Genomic DNA, 20,992 nt, shown 5'->3' on the forward strand with positions numbered 1-20,992 from the left:
ACCATTTCTATTCTTTCAAAAGAAGCTGTCATTCCTTCAGATCTTTGCATACAAATGTTTTTCCTGACTAGACAGCTGTGTGACTAAAATGAAAGCATTTCCTTTCAGCTGGTTGTTTTGGTTTTTTTTGCCAGTAGCTTTTTACTCTCCACTTTTACCTGCAATATAATTTCTCGAACCCTCTGCTGACACTTGCACTCTGCAGCTAAGTTACTGCACTGTCACAGCTCTGCTGGTACCAGCAGGGCTCTGTGGAGATTATAAAGGTTTGTACAGGCAACTACAGCACTTTGAGGGCTGTAAGACAAAAATGTAGTATGGTCTGGGCTCATATGCTAGAGCAGCTGTGTGGCATTTGAAAGAAACAGCAAAAAGATCAACAAAATTCTAATCTTGGTAACTTTTCCAGTCAGCCAATGCAGACTGGAAAGTATCTTCAGACTAGGCAAGTATCTTCAGATACAAATGCAGACTAGGCAAGTATCTTCAGATACCTTCCTTGTCTTACAGCTGGGTGGTGACTATTTACATTTGCAGGTCTTTGACCAAAGCAATTTTAATCTGTGACCTTCTTCACCTGAGGAAATTACTATTATTTGGAATATTACACCTTTTGTTTTATACAACATCATTAATACTGAGATTAGCACAGCCGGTAAGAGTTTGGTGCTAATAATGCCAATTTTGTGGGTTTGATCTCTGTATGAGGCCATTCACTTAAGAGCTGGACTTTGGTGATCCTTGAGAGTCCCTTCCAACTTAGAATATTCTGTGATTCTTTCTAATAGCAGGGAGGGTGAAGGGCAGATGCCCTGTTAGCCTCTTGCCATGTGTACAGAAGTAGGTCTGAAGAAAGCCCACACCTTGACATCAGTTCTGGGAAGAAAAATGGGACATAATTGTCACAGAGATAATTGGATTAAATCTCATGACTGCATTCTTGCACACTGGTATTCATTTTAGGGATTATTCATGCCATCTATTTTAGGCACCTCACTGTGGGTATGTAAGATACAAAGTCACCCTTCCCATGCTCAATTTATAGCAAATAGAGCAAAACACTCCATGCAGCTCTATACTTGGGCTTAAGTTTCATTGACTTGCACAGAAGGACTCAATTCCTAATTTAGATCTCTAAAGTTGACTATATAAATCCCTCCAATGTTCGTTCATCACCAAATATGTCAGGATTACTATTCATTTTTGACAACTAAGAACCCAATCTTCCTCCTTTTCAATCAGATCTCAGAAGGCTCTGACTCAAATCCCATCCCCAAACACCAAGTTTTACAGGAAAGGTATTTTTCAGAACCTTTCCATTTGTTTATTTTTAAGCACAGCAAGGCATAGCAATGTTACCTGATGGAAAGTGCAGGATTATTTCTTTTGAGCTCAGAATTGCTTCTTAATTGCCATGTGGAACTTGTCCCAGATTTTCTAGGTGCTGGCCAAAAGACAATTTGTTCATGAAATCACAGAATCTTTTAGGTTGGAAAAGATCAAGTCCAACCTAACACTGCCAACTCCATCACTAAATCATGTCCTTGCATTTCACATCTACATCTCTTTTAAATACATCTAGGCATGGTGATTAACCCCCTTCCCTAGGCAGCCTGTTCCAATGCTTGAGCACCTTTTCTAAGAAGAAATCTTTCCAAGTATCCAAACTAATTTTCCCCTGGCACAACCTGAAGCCATTTTCTTGTTCTATTGCTTAATACTAGGGAGAATAGACTGCCTCCCAACCTTCTACAGTGTCCTTTCAGGTAGTTGCAGAGATCTAGATGGGATATGGAACAAAAGTGACAAATTTAAGTGACAAATATTACTCCAAACCTGTGCATTAACACTACAGCTACATGATTAGCCTTAAAGGAGAATCTTTAGGATCATAGAATAGATTAGGTTAGGAAAGAACTTCAAGATTGTTGAGTTCAGTGCATGTAAGTGCTGTGCTCCACTGTGTTGGTGGAAAGAACCACCTGAAATCACTGAAGGATGCAATGGGGATCTGGTTCTGTTTCTGCACACATGTAATACAGGCACAGCCACATCCACCCACCCACCCCCACACCATAGCCCTGAAATCCAGAAAAACTTGCAGGTAAGTCACACATTTCTCCACTCCTATTATGTTATGTTGCAAGCAGTAGCAAGCAAGAAAGAAGAGTGAAGACCTGCTTAACAAGAACACGATCAGTCAAAATATCATGGAAATTACATCTGGAAAAATCTCCAAACATTTCATTCACAAGTCAAACTTTTTGCTAGTTCCTAAGGAACAGGGATAACAGCACTGAAAAGTGAAGTGTTTGATTATGCCAGTTTCTTAGAGGTTACTGATAACAAATGAAAGGAATTTTTTCTTGAAAGGCATTTTTTGCTTTCATTGTAAACTAGCAAAATAGAACAAGAGACAAAACGTTATTCAAATATGCCAGAAACCTGCACACTAGAAGTGGGGAATAAGGGGTTGTCTGCATGAGGAAACAGATTGCTTTGAAAGTCTGGGAATTTGAAGACACATGACAAAAAAGAGATGTTTATTTGTTTCCTAAAAAAACCCTCCACAATCAAAAACTCATCTACATTTTGAGATGGTATTGGTTTTTTTGATGGACATTTTCTAGTCTTAAATAGAAGAATGATTTCTACACATTTTCATTTCCAGCTTCCATAGTCAGAGAGAAAATCAGGAGCTGATGTCACATCTGGAAAGGATGGAGAGCCCTCCTAGATAGTCCCTATCCATGCTGCAGTGATAGGGACTGTATAATCACTGTTTAATCTAACGTGTTACGGAAATGGTGGAGTTACTGCTATATTACTAGTAAGTCCAGAGAAAAGATTTAAGGTATATTAAGTATGGTAATTTCAATGCTCATTTTGAAACTGTCTCTCCTGCTGATAAGCCAGTTGAAATACAAGAAATGTGTTTTGCTGCTCAGTCATCTTTGTTTAATGAAACATGCAAAACTTTTAGAAATCAAGGGGACATTTTTATTTAAACCCTTTTCTTAAGAACTGCAAAGTAACAGCTATTTGCTCATGGAAAAGTAGCAGATTCCCTCTAAAAGAGCTGAAAAGCAGAGTGGCATTTTCTGTCATCCTTGGCATGGAATCCAGTGTCACCACTCCTGAGGACAGCTTTGTACATAACCCTGGTAAAGTAAGGGTCTTTCAGTGTTTTGTTCATCTTTTTGAAAGGAGGATACCATAAACACTTCCATGTTTCATTCAGAGAATCAATTTAAATTTGGATTCCTTCTTATCCCTGTCAGAAGCACATGCAGGCACACAGCAAGCTTGACACATTTTAAGTACTGAACTTGTTAAATGGCACAATCCATTTGAATAATCCTCACAATACTGGGAGCATGAGACCCAAGAAGACTCTACTACAGTACCAGTACCAATCCACTCATGGAATCCATGCATCTCCAATCTCTGATGATCTGCTCTGATGAGGATTTATAGTGTTGTGTTACTCAAATAAAGAATAAGTTTCTTTGTGTCAAAGAGTTATTAGTGGCAAATCTCATTGCTCTAAGACAGAAACTCTAATGAAATTTTAAAGCACAAAAGACAGCACAGTGATAAAACTATTCACCTGAAATCTTTGCTTTGCCAAGGTGTCTAATCTAATATTAATAAGTGACAACCACATCAGTTGCACATCAACCTAGTTTCTCTGAAGTGCCCTCTCATAATATGCTGTAAAATCTTTTCTCTCAAGCACTGAAACTTAGACAAACAAATCAGTAATGCATCCTGTGCCTTTGCATTCTGGCTGTAAGTCTCCCTGCGTGGGTATTCTGGTACTCACAGCTTGCCTAGTTCAAAGGGACACCACAACATGGTACTCAAGTGCCTCCCAAATTCCCAGTTTGCCTTCCAAACAGTAAATAAACCAACTGGGTTTGTTCAAAATAGAGCACTTTTGGCTCTCCTCAGGTATTTCTCAAAGGCAGTCACATGTCTACCAACTGCTTGTTAAGCCAGATATTTTTGAGTAGTGTGGGCATGTAGCACCCCAGCTTACTGGGACCTGGTTGTAGAATGAGTGAGACAAGATTCAGTGTTGGATGTCTTCTGAGGCCTTGGAGAAAATGGATGGTTAATGGAAATCAGCATGGAATTGTTTTGCACTGTGTCTGGGGCAGGGAAAAGTGTGTGTATATTGCCTCAAATATGGATTTTCTGTCAGTAATGGCATTAAAAGCATGTTTTGCACTCTGAAGTTACCTTACTGTAAGTACATACCATGTCCGAAGGCATGGAGCATGAAACAACTTACATACTTAAAACTGAATGTCAGCCCTCTGCCTAACTTTTGTTAGTTTTTGTGGGTTATTTTTTGTTTTTGTTGTGGTGGAGGCATAAACTCCATCTCTGAAAGTAACTTTTAAGTGCTCTTTTTGGGCGGAGCTCTCACTATCTAGACCAGTTATGCAAATCAAATATCTCCATTCAGACCTGGAAGTGGAGAAAGGGGAGGGGAGCAGTGAAGAGGAGGAAATGAAGGCAGTACAGTTTACTCACTATTAAAGAGGAGTCCCTAATACACCAAAATACACCAGAAGGGAAAGCAATTTCCATTTTAGGGGAAGTTGTGAGCCAATAGAGAAATTGTTTTTTGGGATAAAGCTCTTGAGGCCAACGGAAAAAATAAATCCTATGTTGACAATTTGATACTGACTAGAATGGTGCCTGTTGTTGGTGTGAAGGTTTTAGATGTTCCAACATATCTTGCAACCTTTTTGACTGCAATTTGCAGAAATACTTCTTAAGGCCACAAAATCTGGATCCTGTAGACAGTATAAAGTTAATGCTTAGTTTACAAAAGAACTAGGCAAGATAGAAAAAAAAATATGGTGATAATAAAACAAACATTTACAGAAAATAAGAAATGATAGAAGAATTCCCCAGCACACTGTAAGGATTAGCAATACTTATTCAGCTGTTGAGCTCTACAGCAAGTCTTGTTGCTCTTCTCTTTCTGAGGAAAGCTCCGGGTCACCTGCACAGGTTCTGATTTTGAGAGAAAGCACATCCTCAGATGTGGTGCCAGTTCATCAGGTAAAGGAGAAAACTCATATGTCTGAATGTTATGTCTGAACATAACATTAATGGATGTTACTGGGTGAGGGATGACCTTAGGAGTTGGGAAGATTGCTGTTTAATGCAGCCAGAAAATAAAGCACTATGCCACTTTCTCAGTGAACATCAGGATTATCTTTTAAAGGGTTCTTTTGTTGTTCTACCTGGTAAAGCACACACAGCACATGGGCACAGAAAATGCTCTTGTCCTCTGTGGCCTTTGCAGGTCTCCAGAACTCTCACCTTGGGAGCCAATTCACATTAGCAGGTGAGCCAAAGCCCCTTTGCAGGACTGGGCATCTCCAGAGCCTCCACGGTTTGAGACAACACTCATTAGTAGAAGGGAAATAGTTCAGGATGCTCTGAAAAGGTTCCTTCTGGAGAAGACGAGATTACTCCAGAAAGGATGCATATGCCACCTGCCAGCCACTGAGCTTCCCAGCAAACCACGCTCAGACCCCTGACTTCTTGAACTGGAGGGAGAGCCAGAGTCAAACCAGATCCCGGTGACTGGCAGGAGAGCACAAGCTGTCAGCAGGGAAGCCACGACACCAACTCCAAGAGAGCACATCTCAATATATTAAAATGCATTAGAAATATTAAAGCACTTCAGCTTGTGTACTTTAGGAGTTATGAGCACAAAGGGCATTTGCCTTTTAATAATGTTTTTTATGAGCTACCCGAGTGGCTTGCAAGCAGTTCAATATCCACTGCTGCATACCATTACTGCTGTAGTTTCTAGAAGACTGCTTGGGAGAATCAAGAAAGAAAATTACTGTGATCAAAGTCAAATTACAATACACAATTGCATTTCTGTGAATCTTCTACCCAGCTAATACAAATAGACTGGAAAAAATCAATTCAACAAGATTGTCGGAAAAACAAAGCCGTGCTTCCAAAACCATGCCCCTTGAAGGTATACTTTTAAATAACTCTGTGCTCCACTTACAAGGTTTATAATGTCAATGTGAATTTGAAAGGATCTGTAAAAGGAAATGGTTTTGAATTCTTCTATCGGACCTCTTTGTATGCAGATACTATCACAAACAAAATGTTTTGCTCTTGCTCAAGACTAGTTTGATCATTCTGAAATGTTACAAATGAATGGACTCCTGCAAGATAGAGTTTTTCATTTTCAACTCTATTTCCAAATCCTTAAACACTCACTCATTAGTATACCAAATACATTTCAATATGAGTGCTTTGGTAGGTTAGCATTGTTTTCAGCTAACAATATTTCCACAATACATTTTTGTGCCTTGAGGAAAATGTTCTTGAAATGATAGTGGTTATAAATTCTTCATATTGCTGAATTTATGAAGTCTGTTGATTATGCCATTTATTCATCACGAAGATTGTTTTCAACCTAAATAATTCTATGATTCTAGGATGTTTGTAAAAGTACTCACATCCCTTTCTTGACCATTCATTGCTTCAGATATAGATAAACATACTTGGATTTTCGTTATTTTTTTGCCACAGTTACATTTTCAGTGTGAATTTTAAATAAACACAAAACTTCACATTCATTCATCATTTGGGAAGACATTCCAATTTCAGAAGTACTTTGCTAGGATGTTGACTGACAGGATGTGGAAAAGGCACAAATCAATTGATTTTAGCTTTCAAATTAGAGTTGTTTACAGTCTTTATAGTCAATCAATCTCAGTGAATTACCTCCAGGGAAAATCCAATATCTGGTTATTAATCTCAAAGATTCTCATGTGTTTTTGGTCGGGAAAAGAAGCCAGGCACTTTGAAAAAACTAATGTCTTTTATGATTTTAGCATGCTGGGGTTTCCACTTTGGGCTGTGATTGCAACCTTGACACAGCTTCTGGCTGGCTGGCTTAGCCCTTAAACTAAAACTCAGATGCAATCCAAATACTTTTGACACTGGTGGGGGACTTTGACTCCATTAGAGCAAAGCTCTGTGTAGGTCTTGGAGGTTTTTTGTGCCCTCAAATTGGTCTCAGGTGGAACACTTTGGGAACCCAGGGAAGGAGTCAGAGAGGTCTGAGTTGGCCACACTGACAACATCTGATACACCAGCTCCATGCAGTGCCACAGTCCAGATGTGCTGTGTGTAGGCACAGCCCTCATTCACAGCAGTAACATAGTTTGGGAAAACAGAGCAGCAGCATCTCTAAGTCTGGCTGCAAAAACAATGGTCCTGTTTAATGCCTCTTTTCATAAGTCACTTTCTTCAAAACACTGCATTTTTCAAACAAGGCAGAGTGCAAGAACAGGTGGGGTTTTATTCTTGTTGCATGTAATGAGGCTCAGGGAAACATGAAGGGCAGGACGTGAACTCAGGGTTTTCTATGGGGGTCCAGAGCAAAACCAGACATGAGGATAGTCTAGGAAGGTTGTTTTGATAACCTTAGGAAGGTAATTTTAATAGCCTTTCCTGTAGCCCAGTGGTGGCCCTGAATATGTTTTGTAGATACACTTGACAGTCAATGAAATGAACCATGCATTTTCTACATCAGCAGCAGTCAGCTTTTGCTGTGCCAATTTATGTCAGTTTATAGGAAGCCTTAATTCTTGTTTTGACAGCTACAGAATTGTTATGTGGTCCTGAAGGACTGATTATGGCTTTCCTATCTTCAGCCTGTTTCAGACATTCAAATCCTAATGACAGTTGTGTTATGTTTGTTTTTGGTTTTGTTTTTAATAAAAGGTGCTTGGCAGATAAATTGCATAATCCTCTGGGTCCAACATTTCAGCATTAAGGGGAGAAATGGATTTCTTTCTGAATTACTTGGAAAACATTACCTCTAAATTTTATGGATGCCTGTTTGATTCCCTGATGGCTATCCAGGCAGGTTTGTCACCTGGCATAGAGGATATTTATTTTACAGTTACTCTACATGAGAGTTTGACTTCCATTGTTAACTATAGGTAGGTGTGTGGAGTTTGCTACCTTTCTTCATGTGCAGCAGTAATTGCTGAGAAACAGGATTGCATGAGTGTGGTGCTGCCAACAGCATGGCTATAACGACTATGCTTTACCTGGAATCATCATTTAGGATCTCATTATCTCCCATTAAAAGACATGACTTTAAACTTTTGACATCAAAAGTACAAATACATCATTAGCACCTTTTAGTCCATCATCTGTACTGCAGCACATCTAGTTGCAATCAAACAGAAATTATTCTGGAAATAGCCTTTGCATACACTGAAATTACATTAAGAAGATCAGGGTTTTTCTATTCCCCTCTTGCAGATTCAAGCAGTGATATTTATTTACTTAGATTGTCTTTGTGTCACTAACAATAACACCAACACATTTTCTTTTACCCATCTTTGCAAAGGGCTGTAGGATGACACATCCAACACTTTCATGTGGTAGTTCATCACCTGCCGATATGTCCAATTCATGTTCACGTGTTTTACAGGTTTTCTCTGGAGAGTCACTCCCTTTAGCTCCATTGCCTAGATGCTTACCAAATGTTTACAAATGATTAACAGGATTTATGGAATTCAGCCAAAGATATCATGTGGCACTGCAGAGACCTAGTTGCTCTATTAAGACCAAATGCTTAGATGTCCGTTTTGGCCATGTTCAGCTCAATTACAGGACTGAGATCCAGACCACATGTAATGAATTTTCAGCCTCTTCTGGCACTGCAGCATATTTAATGGAAAACAGCTCAGTGAGGGTTTGCCTGATCTGCCTTTTCCACTTGATGATTTTACATGGGAATTTGCCAATGAAACTAACCAGTGTGCTTTTGTTCATGCTATGAGCAAACACCAGGGGAGACAAAGCAGATACGAAAACGGGAAGGAACACTATTCTACTATTCTGTAAAGGAAAGCCTAAGCTTCAAGAAAAATTGAGCAGCAGCATGCATTGTCACTGCTTGAGCACCATGGGAGTCTGATTTACCGTTTGCTGTGAGGGGAGAAAGAAGGCTTCACCCTTACCACTCCTACTTAAACTAAAGTATCTGCATCAACAATATCTGAGCCAATTAAGGCAGTGTTGGAAGAAGTGTGGGTAATCAAAGACCCTAGTGACCTGGGTGCATGAATTACACCAACAGAAAATACTCCTAGGATGGTCCACATTTTTAGATGACAATAGTCACACAGTTTCTATTGTGACCAATATATAAACCTGCTGTCCTTCAAATACTTGAGGTAAAGAGTTGGCAAAAGGATCAATACAGAGGATTCAGAAGAAATAGCAGAAGGTTGTACGTACAAGATGTTGGGGAAGCAAATAATTAAAAATGGAATTGTTTGGTACTTGCTATCTCAGAAGGTAATTTTTTTTCTGGAAAACACTACAAGTGTTTTCCAGAAAAAAAATTGAAATATATACAGCAGCAATGTTTTTGAAATATATACAGCAGCAATGAATTACAAACAGTGTGATTCCTTTGTCTTTTGAGGAGACATATTCTTGTTTTTCTGTGTTTATGTAAGACAAATTGATCCACAGGAGTGTGTTTTCTGCATTTACACTGAGACACATTCACTTTACACAGAATGAACGACTGATTGAACCACGGAATGAATTTACACAAAATGAACTGCATGCAACAAAATAACATTTCATCTAGTAGAAAGTGGTCTCATCTACGTGCAAGTAACACAAGATGGGGTGAGGAAACTTTTTCCTAGGATTTAGAATTATCACCAACTTCATCTGCCCCTGCATTTTCCCCCTAAGGGCAACTGCCATTCCCAAACCACAGTATCTGCAGAGGTCTGAAGAAGGGGGCATCTGAATGAAAACTACTTGCCTTTACTGTTCTGACTGGTTCATAATACATCCTGGTTTTACAAGGAAACCATACTCCAGTAATTTCTTCAACTTTGTGGGAGAAACCAGTTTTTCTGAATAAAGAGACAAAGCCCTCTGTTTTGCCCACCTCTCCCCACTGTATTTGATGTGCTGCTGCTGTTCCCATTATCCTGCCCTGTTTTGGTGGGTGCCATGCTCCTTCTTATCAGAACTGCTGGATCAGTCCAGCTCCCTCCAGCTCTATCTCTAGAGCAATGGTGTGGTAGGAAGAGATATATTAATAAAGGTAAATTAAACATAACTTTAATGCCTTTCACAATGGCAGGGCATATTAAATTTTAATTCTTGGAGGTCTGATCTCCTTGTAAGTGCTGTTTCTTAAGAGGTTGGTACTGTGCAGTATATTCTTTTCTCAGCCTTTCATCTTTCAGCCTGGATGAGCTATGGAGTGAGGCTGGGGCATCACTGAATCCATCCCTTACAACATCTAGCCTAACAGGGCCTGCCTCATCTCATGAGAAAGTGGACCTCAGAGCAGAAATATAAGAAATGCAACAAATAAATTAGGTGCTCACACAGTTCAACAAAATTTCCTGTCACTTCCAATGAGCCAGAAAGAGAAAGAAAGCACCACTTCTGCCACAAAAAAATCCACATAACTTTAACAGGTCAATTGAGCAGGTTTTCTCTTGACAATTTTCAAGCGGGTTTTGCTTCATACATTACATTTGGAGTTCTGTTCCAGGCTGCCAGGCTTGAAGGATAAAATGCCCAAGAGCAGCATAGTACACATTGTTAGCACCTGTGGCAGAACTCCTGCTCCAATGCAAAATGTGTGCTCCAATGCAGGCACCACAATGGAACAAAGCACTTGTGGGTGTCCTTGCTGATTCCCCACAAAAACTTAGTGCACCCCACATTTTGGCTCACACTTGCTGTCCCTCTGCCAGAGTTTCTCTGGCAGAAACCTGGGATCCTCACACTGCATTAGCACAATCACATCTGCTTCATATCAACACTTCTAAAATAGTTAAAATCAGGATTGGCAGATTCATGGCAGCTCCTGGGGTTGTCAGCCATCCTCCCCATTGGCCCTGCCTCCAGCATGGTGCCCAGATGCTCTGCAGTGCTGGAACAAGGGGTTGCAAACCACCATAAACTCAGATAAATGCACCTGGAGGGGTTGTGAGGAGGAGGAATCAGTTGTCAAAGCACGAGGGCAACTCTTGCACCCAGGCCCCCTGCACCTACCCTGCTCCACACGCAGCCCCTTGCTGCTCCATGACTGCACAGAGAGGCCACACACCAGGCTCTCCTGGCTCAGTGTTTAAAGAGCTAAAATGTCATAATTTGAAAAGGCATCTTGTAAGTATCTTGTCCTACAGATGCCCAGAGCAGGGACACAACCTATTTCACTATCAGGTCCTGAATGAGAACAGAGTTCTGGGTACATTTTTTAGGACATGTGGTTACAAAATTATTTCTAGTTCAGTAAATACTTGCAAAGCCACCTGTGAAATTTAGAGGCGAAAGCACAGGCTATGGGAAGAGTGGGAGAAAATGAGCTGCAGGGGTGTCTTCAAGAGGTAGGGCAGCTTCTCCTGCTCTCTCTGCCCTGTGCCTGAAATAAAGCCAACCTCCAGGACCCCTAAGAACACCTAATTTAAATATCTTGCACCCACAGGCCTGTAGAAATATCAGATATGAGTTTTGCTAACTGGCAAGGCCTATTCACAGCACTGACTCTGGTTAGCTGACAGCACATAAAGTGTGATACACAGCAGCAAGGTCAGAGAGCAGTGGCTGCCTCATCAGTTCAAAAATCATGGACAAGACCTCATTTTTGCCATAGGGCAATGAAGCCACATTTGTTTTTATGGGTCTATCACTTAGTCGCAGGCAGGTGTTGGTGAACTGCTGTTTCTGATGCTTCCAGAGGATACACTCCTTGAGGAGTGGGGGGTGATGGGAATGTACATCATGAGGTCCAAAAAAAATGAGCCATATGAAATGCTCAGCCCTGACCAGCAGCTTGCATCCTCTGTCTTGCCTTACAAAATGTTGTGTTTCCTTGTGCAGCTTGGTGCTGTTTACAAAGCAGAACAAAATGTACCTTGTTAAAATGGAATCATTCTGTAAGTGACACGAAAAGAGAAAGGGTATTTTAGTAAGAGGCACAGCTTCACCAAGAAGTCATGGATCACCACATCCAACTTAATAGAACTGTTCTCATCAGGGGAAAATGAAACTGCAGCTGAGATGACATGTGGAGCTTTTTAACCCATCACAGCTTACCAGCAATCTGCTCTCCACTTCTGACAGAAAAGACTTTCATCCTCAGGGTGAGTGTCTTGAGGGAAGACTGGTGTCAGTAGTAATAATAAAATGATAGAGATATTTTCTTGTAGACTTGCTAGTGCAGATTTTTGATTGAACCTCCTTAGTTGCAATGAAGGGAATATCCTCAAGTCTGCACAGGTACATCCCTGTGGCAATACCATCAAGTCAATGAATTTCTATGAACATATTATCTGAGACAGTTGTAACCTGTCTGTTCCCAAACCAGATTGCTAATTACCTCCATTTGCTTTCTATAATGAACTTCTTTCTCTGTGGAGGGCTTTTTGACAAAAAAATCTGTTTCACTCACACCAACAGCAAGCTGACATTCAGATTTCTCCCTCCAAGGGCAGTGATTTCTTTTTTACATTTCTGAGATCAGTCATATGAGGCAGCACCCACTACCCAAGCTACTGCAATCACCTCCTGAACCAAGTGGTTCCTGGGCTCAAAACTATAGAGGCAATGCCTGCACTCACTCATGCCTGTAAAAAAATCCAAAGGCATTTTGATAAAATGATGGAAACCTGGGTTATGTTGGCCTTTAGGACCCAGGATTTTCACAGGTTGTTTCAGTACCTGACATATTTCCCAACGACAGATGCTGCAGCTCTATATTCAGCATGTTTCAGTCTCCTCTGGGAACAACAGGGTGCTTCTCCTTCTCAGGCATTTTCTTGGCCTTTTTGATAAATGCTGTCTAAAAATGCTGCATTTTGAAATGCTGACAGGTTTGTAAAGGCAGACACTAATTCTGCCTTTGAGGACTGTCTGTGGCCATGGCGGCAACAGGGAGGAGGCCGATAAAGGTTTGCAGACCTGTCCAGTTGCACAAACCCCACAAAGCTGTTCTTCCCTCCCTCTGCCCAGGCAAAGCTATCTTTACTCCCTTTCTCCCTCTACTTTTTCTTATTATTGAAATCTCGTGGATTTTTTTCTTTTACATTTGTTTATAGAAAATCCACTCTCCCTCAGGAGCAAAGTTCTTCCATTCCTGTCACACTAGTACCATGTTCTCTCTTCGACAAGGAATTGTTTCATCTGTATCCTTCTTTGAATATACATTTGGCTTAAAAGTCACAAATTATCACTTGCTGGCATCTTTATTTTGTATCAGAAGAGAATATATTTCATTATTTGAATTTCTGCCTATTTTTCTGAGTAATTACATGGGTCTATAACCCCAGTGTTGCCTAGCAATGCTGACACAGTACCACAGTAAACACACTGCTGCTTAGTAAAAAAATTTAGAACACTGTTAAGAAGGCAGTGGGAATGACAAACTTGTACACAGCTGTGAGTGAAGATTGTTTAGGACAGTTTTCGGAAATTATCTTGGTGCTGTTTGGCCCAGGAGCATTTGTCAGTGAAAGAGCACAAGTATCTAACACTTGAGCCACCAGCTTTGTAAGGAGTGGTGAGCATAGTCAAAGTAATGAGGACACTGAGGTTTAGAGCAATGTATTGGCTATGTCAGCTTTGTGTACCTGACATTCACCACTTAGGATGGCAATGATGCAATCCAGTGACACGGTTTGAGGTGCAAGCTTGCCAAAAGCAGCCAGGGAATGTGTGATCTGCTGAGATCATTGCTGAAACCAGCTGACTTCCACGCACTGACCTCTACCACAGCAATTCAAATTACACGGCAAATGAGGATTTCAGGATGCTGTGGTCATAGATATAATTGCATCTGAGATGATACAAGGGTGAGAAGGATTCATCTACCAGTGGCAAAAGGTCTGCTGGCAATTCATTATCTCTGTACCAGGTTTATAGTGCTGGCATGTCAGGGCTTTGTACAAAAAGAGGCTTGTAAGAAAAACTGCTGTGAAGGTGTGAAAAATATAAAGTCTAGTTATTGAAGGTGTGATGAGCATAAGAGAACAGATTAATGAGCAGCACATTTAGTGTCTAAATCACTAATAAAGGTTTGCAGTAGGTACTTGTGTCTCTGGAGAGTATCAAGCAATCCTTTGTCATAATTTGTAGGCTTGCTGCATTTTCCCTTTATGCTGTCTGATGACCAGCACAAAGCAAATTATTTATTTGGTGGTCCTGTGTAAATTCTGCAGGACAAACCCTCGAGACATGTGTGTTCATACTGAGAGAGCCTGATCCTTTGTAGAGATGGGATAAGAAATATCCTCTGGAGCAGGCAGCAGAGGACTGAAGGATCCTCTGAGAAAAGTTAGTCTGGTACATTTAGGATTGAAAAGACAAGAGATATTCCTAAAACCTGAGGAGGGCATGAGGGCATTGAGTGGGAGAATGTTTCTATAATTAAAGGGCATTGAGAAATCTAACTAAATTTGGCCCACACAGGCAGCTGGGTGCATTGGCTTTGGTACACACGTGTGTGTTGTGTTCAGGGGCACGTGCTTGGAGGCTCATGCTGAGCCCTCCACAATTCTGAAATTCAGCACAAGGAGCTCTTAAAACATACTGCTGGGGGAGAGGAGCTGAGGCTGCCAGCACAAAAAAAGCTGTGAAGTTTAAGCCTCATTTAAAAGCCTCTGCAGTCACCTGAAAAACCTCACTCAACGGCTCTCAAGGGAATGACAATTCTGAGTTGTCTTTAAAGCTCCTGAAGTACTTAAGGCTATAGATACATTTGTAGGTAATGACACACAGTGGGTAGAGACCGGTAGCATGAAAAGGACAGAGCTGATACCCACATTCCGTGTTTCTGGAGAGGCATCTGCTTCTGCTGCATAAACTTTGCCATGGTTCCTGAGCCTGAGCACTGGCTGGTAGCTGCACGAGTGGGATGCATGGAGGGCAACCCTGGAGAGTATTTTCGGGCTGAGTCAAACAAAGGCTCATTTCCCTACGGATCTCCATCACATCTCCAGTGAAGTGGGGGCCATCCACAGGTTAAAAATCACACACCTGATGCAAAAAAGCTGAAAGGTGTAAGCTGAAAGTGTGTTGCCTGGGACTGCCAAATTGCTTACCTGAAGGAAAGCACCAGGATGCTGTCCCATCTCCCACCACAGCTGCAGGGTGCACCTCTAAAGCACTCTCCCATGCACTGAAAAGAGATAGGAAGATGGCCGTGAGGAGAGGGGAATGAGGAGATAACCCAGGTGCTGTCCTTTCTCCCTCCCTTTCCTCTTCAGAGCACCGAGACTGGCAGGAGGGAGGGCAGCCTCTGCGCCCTCCCCCTCCCGAGGAAAGCTGAGCCCTGATTTAGCACCTGCTTGGCAGATGCTCAGACCATCAAAAGCCGGAGGATGCCCTGAGGTGAAGCTCTATTGATGTGCAATACTTTGAACCAATATATATTTCATTACTGTAGAGAGAGAGAACATGAATCAATAATTCAGGGGTAAGGCAAGGGAAAGAGATCGGTTGGAACCACTGCTGGAGGATGCGCTTCACTTTCTGAAACACTTAAACTGTGTGGTTTTTTTCAAAGACCGCCTTAATTATATACCTACAGTCTTTTCAGTAAAATCTTAAAGCCACTGTAGTCATCAGAGAAACAATCCTTCCTTGGCCCATCACCCTACTCAATGAACAATATTTAACATAATGTTTCAAACCACAGACTTCCTTCTGGAGATTGCCTCTGATCCAGCCTCTCTCTGGAGGCAGGGGAAGAGACAAGAGAGAGAAAATGGGGCTGGAAAAGGCTGCGAGAATAAAGAGCAAACCAGTATTAATTGAACCGTAGTCATAAGGAGGGAGGCAATGTAGTTACACTAATTTAATTTTGAACTGAGACTTGAAGAGGAAGATAAATGAAAGAAGAAAATGAGGAGATAAAGGACTACTGATACAGAAAAAATAACCCTGATTTTCCACTGAAGCATACCAGGTTGCTTTTTCTGAAGCATTAAGCTGAAATCTCAATTTTCAACTAGGAATATCTGAAATTTCTGTAATTTCAAAGGGCTTCGAAGTAATCTATTTTGCAAAACACATGCCTGTTTGCTTGGAAATACTGACCCAAACTGTTTATTTCTAAAAAAAAAAAAAAATTGCTGAAATAGCTTGTTTCCAAAGGCATACATTTCAAATCAAAATCTTCTGATGTGGGGGTTAAAATATCTTTATCACACCAAAATTTAGAGATGGTTTCTGAATGTGTAAAATGGTGGTAGCAAAATGAAACACTTTTTTTTTTTTTAATATAGACTGAAGTGTTTTCTTCATATTGTTGATTTTGTCCTGAAAATTGCATGAAATGTTTTCCTAACCTGTTTTCTCGCTTTGTGGTAATCTGTGCAAGAAGAGCAACACGACACATTACTTGAAGTGGCAGGACATTGGACTGGTACACATTTTCTTCCATGGACTGCACTGAAAACATTTATCTTGTCCATGTGAGAGAAGTTGGTTTTGAAGACAAAACTTAATATTACCTGTGTGTAAAACAGGAGTACCAGTTCTTGTGATTCATTTGTAAAACTTGCATCTCTCTGAGCACTCACTTGTTCAATAAGAAACAGAACAAAGGCTGGAATTTCTCTTTAGATTTTCTTGCAGGAGAAAAAAATGGAGAAGAAAAAAGAAGAAATAGCCTGAGGTGTATTTTATTTGGCAAATATAAAAGTAAAGGCATAAGTAGGTTAACTTCAAGCTGACAAGGCACAGTTAGTCATTAATTAATTAAGTTTGCAAATTAACTCCTGACAGAATTTCCACTAACTTTAGCAGCATTTGGTTGCCACTCCAGGTGATTTCGCAGGGGACTTTTAAAAGTGAAATAACAGATAAAGAATAAAGGAGGTTTAGTGGTTCAGTATTTGTCACAGCTGTAATCAAGCTGACACACTTAAAAAATAATTATGGGGTGTTTTCTGAGGTTTTCCCAGCTCCTCTGGCATACTGGGCTGAGTGGTCATGGCTTGGCTGCCCCTAGGACTGATACATCCCAAGGGTCCTACCTGCCTCTGGGATTCACCTGAAGTGATGTATTTGTTTCTTCCAATGCTTCTTCACTTAATTTCTTTGTAGATTCATTCACAGGACTCATCAACATAATGACTGACATCATTTGGCGCTACACTGGAGATTTTATGGCCCCTGATATCGTTTGCAGGGTCGTTCGCTACTTCCAGGTACAAAAACCTCGTGCTTTGTGCCCCCATAACAATAAACTCTGACAAAAACCCTGCGTAGAATTTTTTCTAGCAACAAAAGTGCTAAATGTTGAAAATGTTCATTTAAAGGTCAAACACATTAAAGCATATTAAGTATTTTAAATTTTGTGGACAAGAAAAAGGAAAAATACCTGGGTGAATATACAAGGGGGTGGGGGGATTTCCTTTTCTTTTTTTTTCCCCAGTAAGCTTTGAAACATTCCTAGTTCAGAGTTCACACTGACATTACTTTCTGCAATAGATGTGTCTCAACTGTTATCTTGTTATACTTTCTGCCCCAGGTGGTCCTTCTCTATGCCTCAACTTACGTCCTCGTGTCACTAAGCATAGACCGGTACCACGCCATAGTTTACCCCATGAAGTTCTTGCAAGGAGGTAGGAGAATTTCAGTACCTTGTTATTGCTGTAGACATTATTGGGTAATTTTTTAGTTCTCAAAATTCTAAACCTTGTTGCTATGAATTATTCATTCCTGCTCTAGCTACATTTGAACTCTGTTACAGTTTTCCAAAGGATGAAGTAGCTGTGGTTTCAAGATTTATTAAACTCCACTTAGCCCTCAGCAGTTTTTATAAGTGTTGTGTTAGCAAAGAATGAAATGACATTTTTAAAAGTATAATGGTTTTCATTATATTCCAGCATTTTTAGAAGGTTTTAATGGACGAAAGCTATCCCTTGTTCCACTATACTGACTGTAGGAGCTGCAACATCTATAATGTCTATTTATTCACATTAAAAAATAACTTGGATGAAAGGTGTACTGAGAATTCACAAAATAATTTGATGTATGTTCAAAAGACTTAGCATATAAGTTTGGATATCTATTGTTTCTTATAATTTCCTCTGTTTGGTTTCAGTTTGTTTTACAGCACTCGGATACATCCTGACCTCTTAGCAGTAGAGTTTAAACAAAATTATTTCTTCCCCACAGAGCCAAAGTGGGGTGTTAAGAATGTTGCACTGAGTGAAGAAACAGAAATTGCAGGTGTGGAGGAAGAAAAACATTACAAGAGCTGTGAGGTCTGGAGGCTGTGCTTTAATCAGATGCAAATATCATTCTTATTTTGGAGTAATGATGGCTTTTGCCAGACGGGTCTATTCAGATTAATGGTCCTTCCTGGCCTTAAAAACCTGTGAGTCTATCGCAGCTCAGACAGTGCGCAGCTTTGGCAGATGTTAAGGTCTGAAAGCTTCAAAAACTTGTGTGAAATTTAGCTTTAGATTCCCCAGTGTGTGGATCAACTCTTTCAGAACAGGGAGATGGATATCAAGGTTTTCCCAGTGGGTTTTGGGAGGGGTGACATTGCTCTACAGCTCCTTCAGGAGGGCTCATCAACCAGGCAGGGTGGGGGCTCATAAACCTGCTGGCTGAGCAGGATGAGCTGTGGGACAGACCTGCTGGCATTTCTTCTTCATGCATGGCACAGAAAAAGTGGTGCTTGTTAAATTAGTACCTGGGTATAGTAAAGAATTCGATGGGTAATCTTTGAAAAGCGCTTTGAAGTTGAAAAAGAACCCATGAAAAATCACTTCAAATCTTCATAAAAGCCTTTTTAAAATCCCATTTCCTATACCTAGACCATAAAGGTTTTTTTTGTTTGATTTTTTTTTTTAACTGGAGAAAAGCAGATGTTGCCTCAGTTGAGGGTAGCAAAATCATCAGCTGGGTGCAGCTCTGGTCAGGGGAAAAAGGTCACAAGCAGAGAGAACACTGACAAAACCCATCTGCCTCTTGCAAGGTCTGGCTACACACTGATGCACAAGCAAAGTCCATGTTCAAAGGAAAAAAGAAGAGAGCTGTAAATCCAAAAGAAAGCTCTAGAGAGTTATATTTAACATAGCAACTTTCTGGAGCGTACATAAAATAATCACCTTTTGCATCCAGGTATTCCTTGCAGAGGTGCTGTGTGGGACGCTTTTGAAATGCCCTCTTAGCTATTCTACAGATGGAGAACAAAGAGATTTACAAATCTTTGTCATTGGTGATGACACAGAGGAACTTCATGAATAGTTCTGAGTCAACCTGTGGCAAATTTCTTTGCAAAATGAAACACTCATCCCCCCAAAATCCTTCAATCAAGAAACAAAAGAGTTCTTTCTTCTTATTGATTTGAAAAATTATGTTTCCATGTAGCCTTGAAATATCATTTTAGAAAAAAAAAAAAGTCAAACATTCCACTTTGAAAATGTCAAACAATTTTTTAAAATTGTGGTTTAGTTACTAGCCTCAAGTCCTGTTAAAAAGTATTTGCAATGAGCTGTTCTTTGCATGGTTTTTAAGAAAAGAAACTTCAACAGCTGAATATTTTATACATTTCAAATATATAAATGACCAGAGAAAGTGCAGTATGGGAAAGAAAAATGCCTTTTAATCATAAAGCTTTTACTATGAGACACCTAATTCTACAACCAAAAGGGTACTAAGAAAAACTTGTAAAATAAAGATCAAAAAGAAAAGAAACTGAGAAGTTATAGCAGAAAATATTTTATGAATACTTCATCATCTTGGAAAGGTATATGCAAACAACATACAAACTAAACAGCAGGTGAAAAAAGAACTGCTGAAGAAAATGACAAAACCCAAAAAGGTGTAAACTGATCCCTGTGGGGCTTTGGGCTGAAAACAGTGCTGTCACTGAGAATCTGGAACAGCTCTGCTCTCTCTGGGTTTAAAACCTAATTTTAAGGTAACACTCAGTTTATCAAAGGATTGCATAGCATTTTACATTCATTACATTTACATTACATTCTTGATGGCAAGAAGCAAAGTTCCCATATTGCTGGGAGCAGAGAGATGTTCTCAAACCCATTGTCACAGTGCAGGGGTGGTGGGTGGTGGGAGCAGAGCAAAGGGGACAGTCACAAGGAAACATCTGTTAGGAGAGTCAGAGCCAGAGCTCACAGCTGAGGTTCCCACTCCAACCCTGGGAGTTAGTCTTGGCCACCACAGTTTGAAAAGCTCTAAAGGAAAATTCTCAGACTGGTTCAATAGAATATTGTATTTCAAAAGTTATTTGTTTGATTTCATTTATAACTGATACAGCTCTAGTTATGTGATTTACTGGCATTTTGAGCATATTAGAGCAACTATTAAAAATGCAGCATAAAAAAAGTCCTGCTGGTGAGGCAGAAAATTGACATTATTCTTATAAAACCTGCTTACCTATCAGTGCTCTGTAACACCCTTTAGACTAGCAAGGCCATATTCTACCAAATGCAAGGGACATTTAAAAATAAAAATAAATTAACATTGCAGGAAAAGTGTTATGAAACACAGAGAAATAGCTCTATTGCCCAACCCAAATTGCCCAGTTCTGTTCAATATACAGTACAAAAAAAAAGATTTCTTTTCCAGCTCTGATCGTTTTTAGTTAGAAAAACACTGAGGCTCGCATGATTGCAATTTAAGTAGTTAGCTCACATTTGAAATATCCTTTCTGTGAGGAAATATTTTGTGAAATTTATTCTTAATATTCCTTTTGCTAAGTCTATTCCCTTATGCTTTGGGAAATTTCACAGTTCTCTTTTGCCTGTACAATATTTATAGCCTTAATCTAACCCTCTCACTTAGGCAGATGTCATCAGAGTTCCCTTAAGCCTTAGATTAGCAAGACCATACTTTCCTGAACGTGGGTAGCATTTAAAAATGAGCAGGATAACTGAGTATTTGCAACTGATGT

General features: G+C 40.1%; 1 protein-coding gene across 1 annotated transcript in view; it reads left to right on the plus strand.

Annotated features, from left to right (window-relative positions):
• Window positions 1-20,992, plus strand: part of NPSR1 (neuropeptide S receptor 1) — a 59,105-nt gene that overhangs the window by 21,938 nt on the left and 16,175 nt on the right. Inside the window, exons 4-5 of the mRNA XM_066572101.1 lie at window positions 17,167-17,270; window positions 17,594-17,687. Of these exons, the coding sequence (XP_066428198.1) occupies window positions 17,167-17,270; window positions 17,594-17,687 (198 nt within the window). The remainder of the gene's footprint in view (window positions 1-17,166; window positions 17,271-17,593; window positions 17,688-20,992) is intronic.

This window comes from Molothrus aeneus, chromosome 1, assembly GCF_037042795.1.
Source record: "Molothrus aeneus isolate 106 chromosome 1, BPBGC_Maene_1.0, whole genome shotgun sequence".
Lineage (NCBI taxonomy): Eukaryota > Metazoa > Chordata > Aves > Passeriformes > Icteridae > Molothrus > Molothrus aeneus.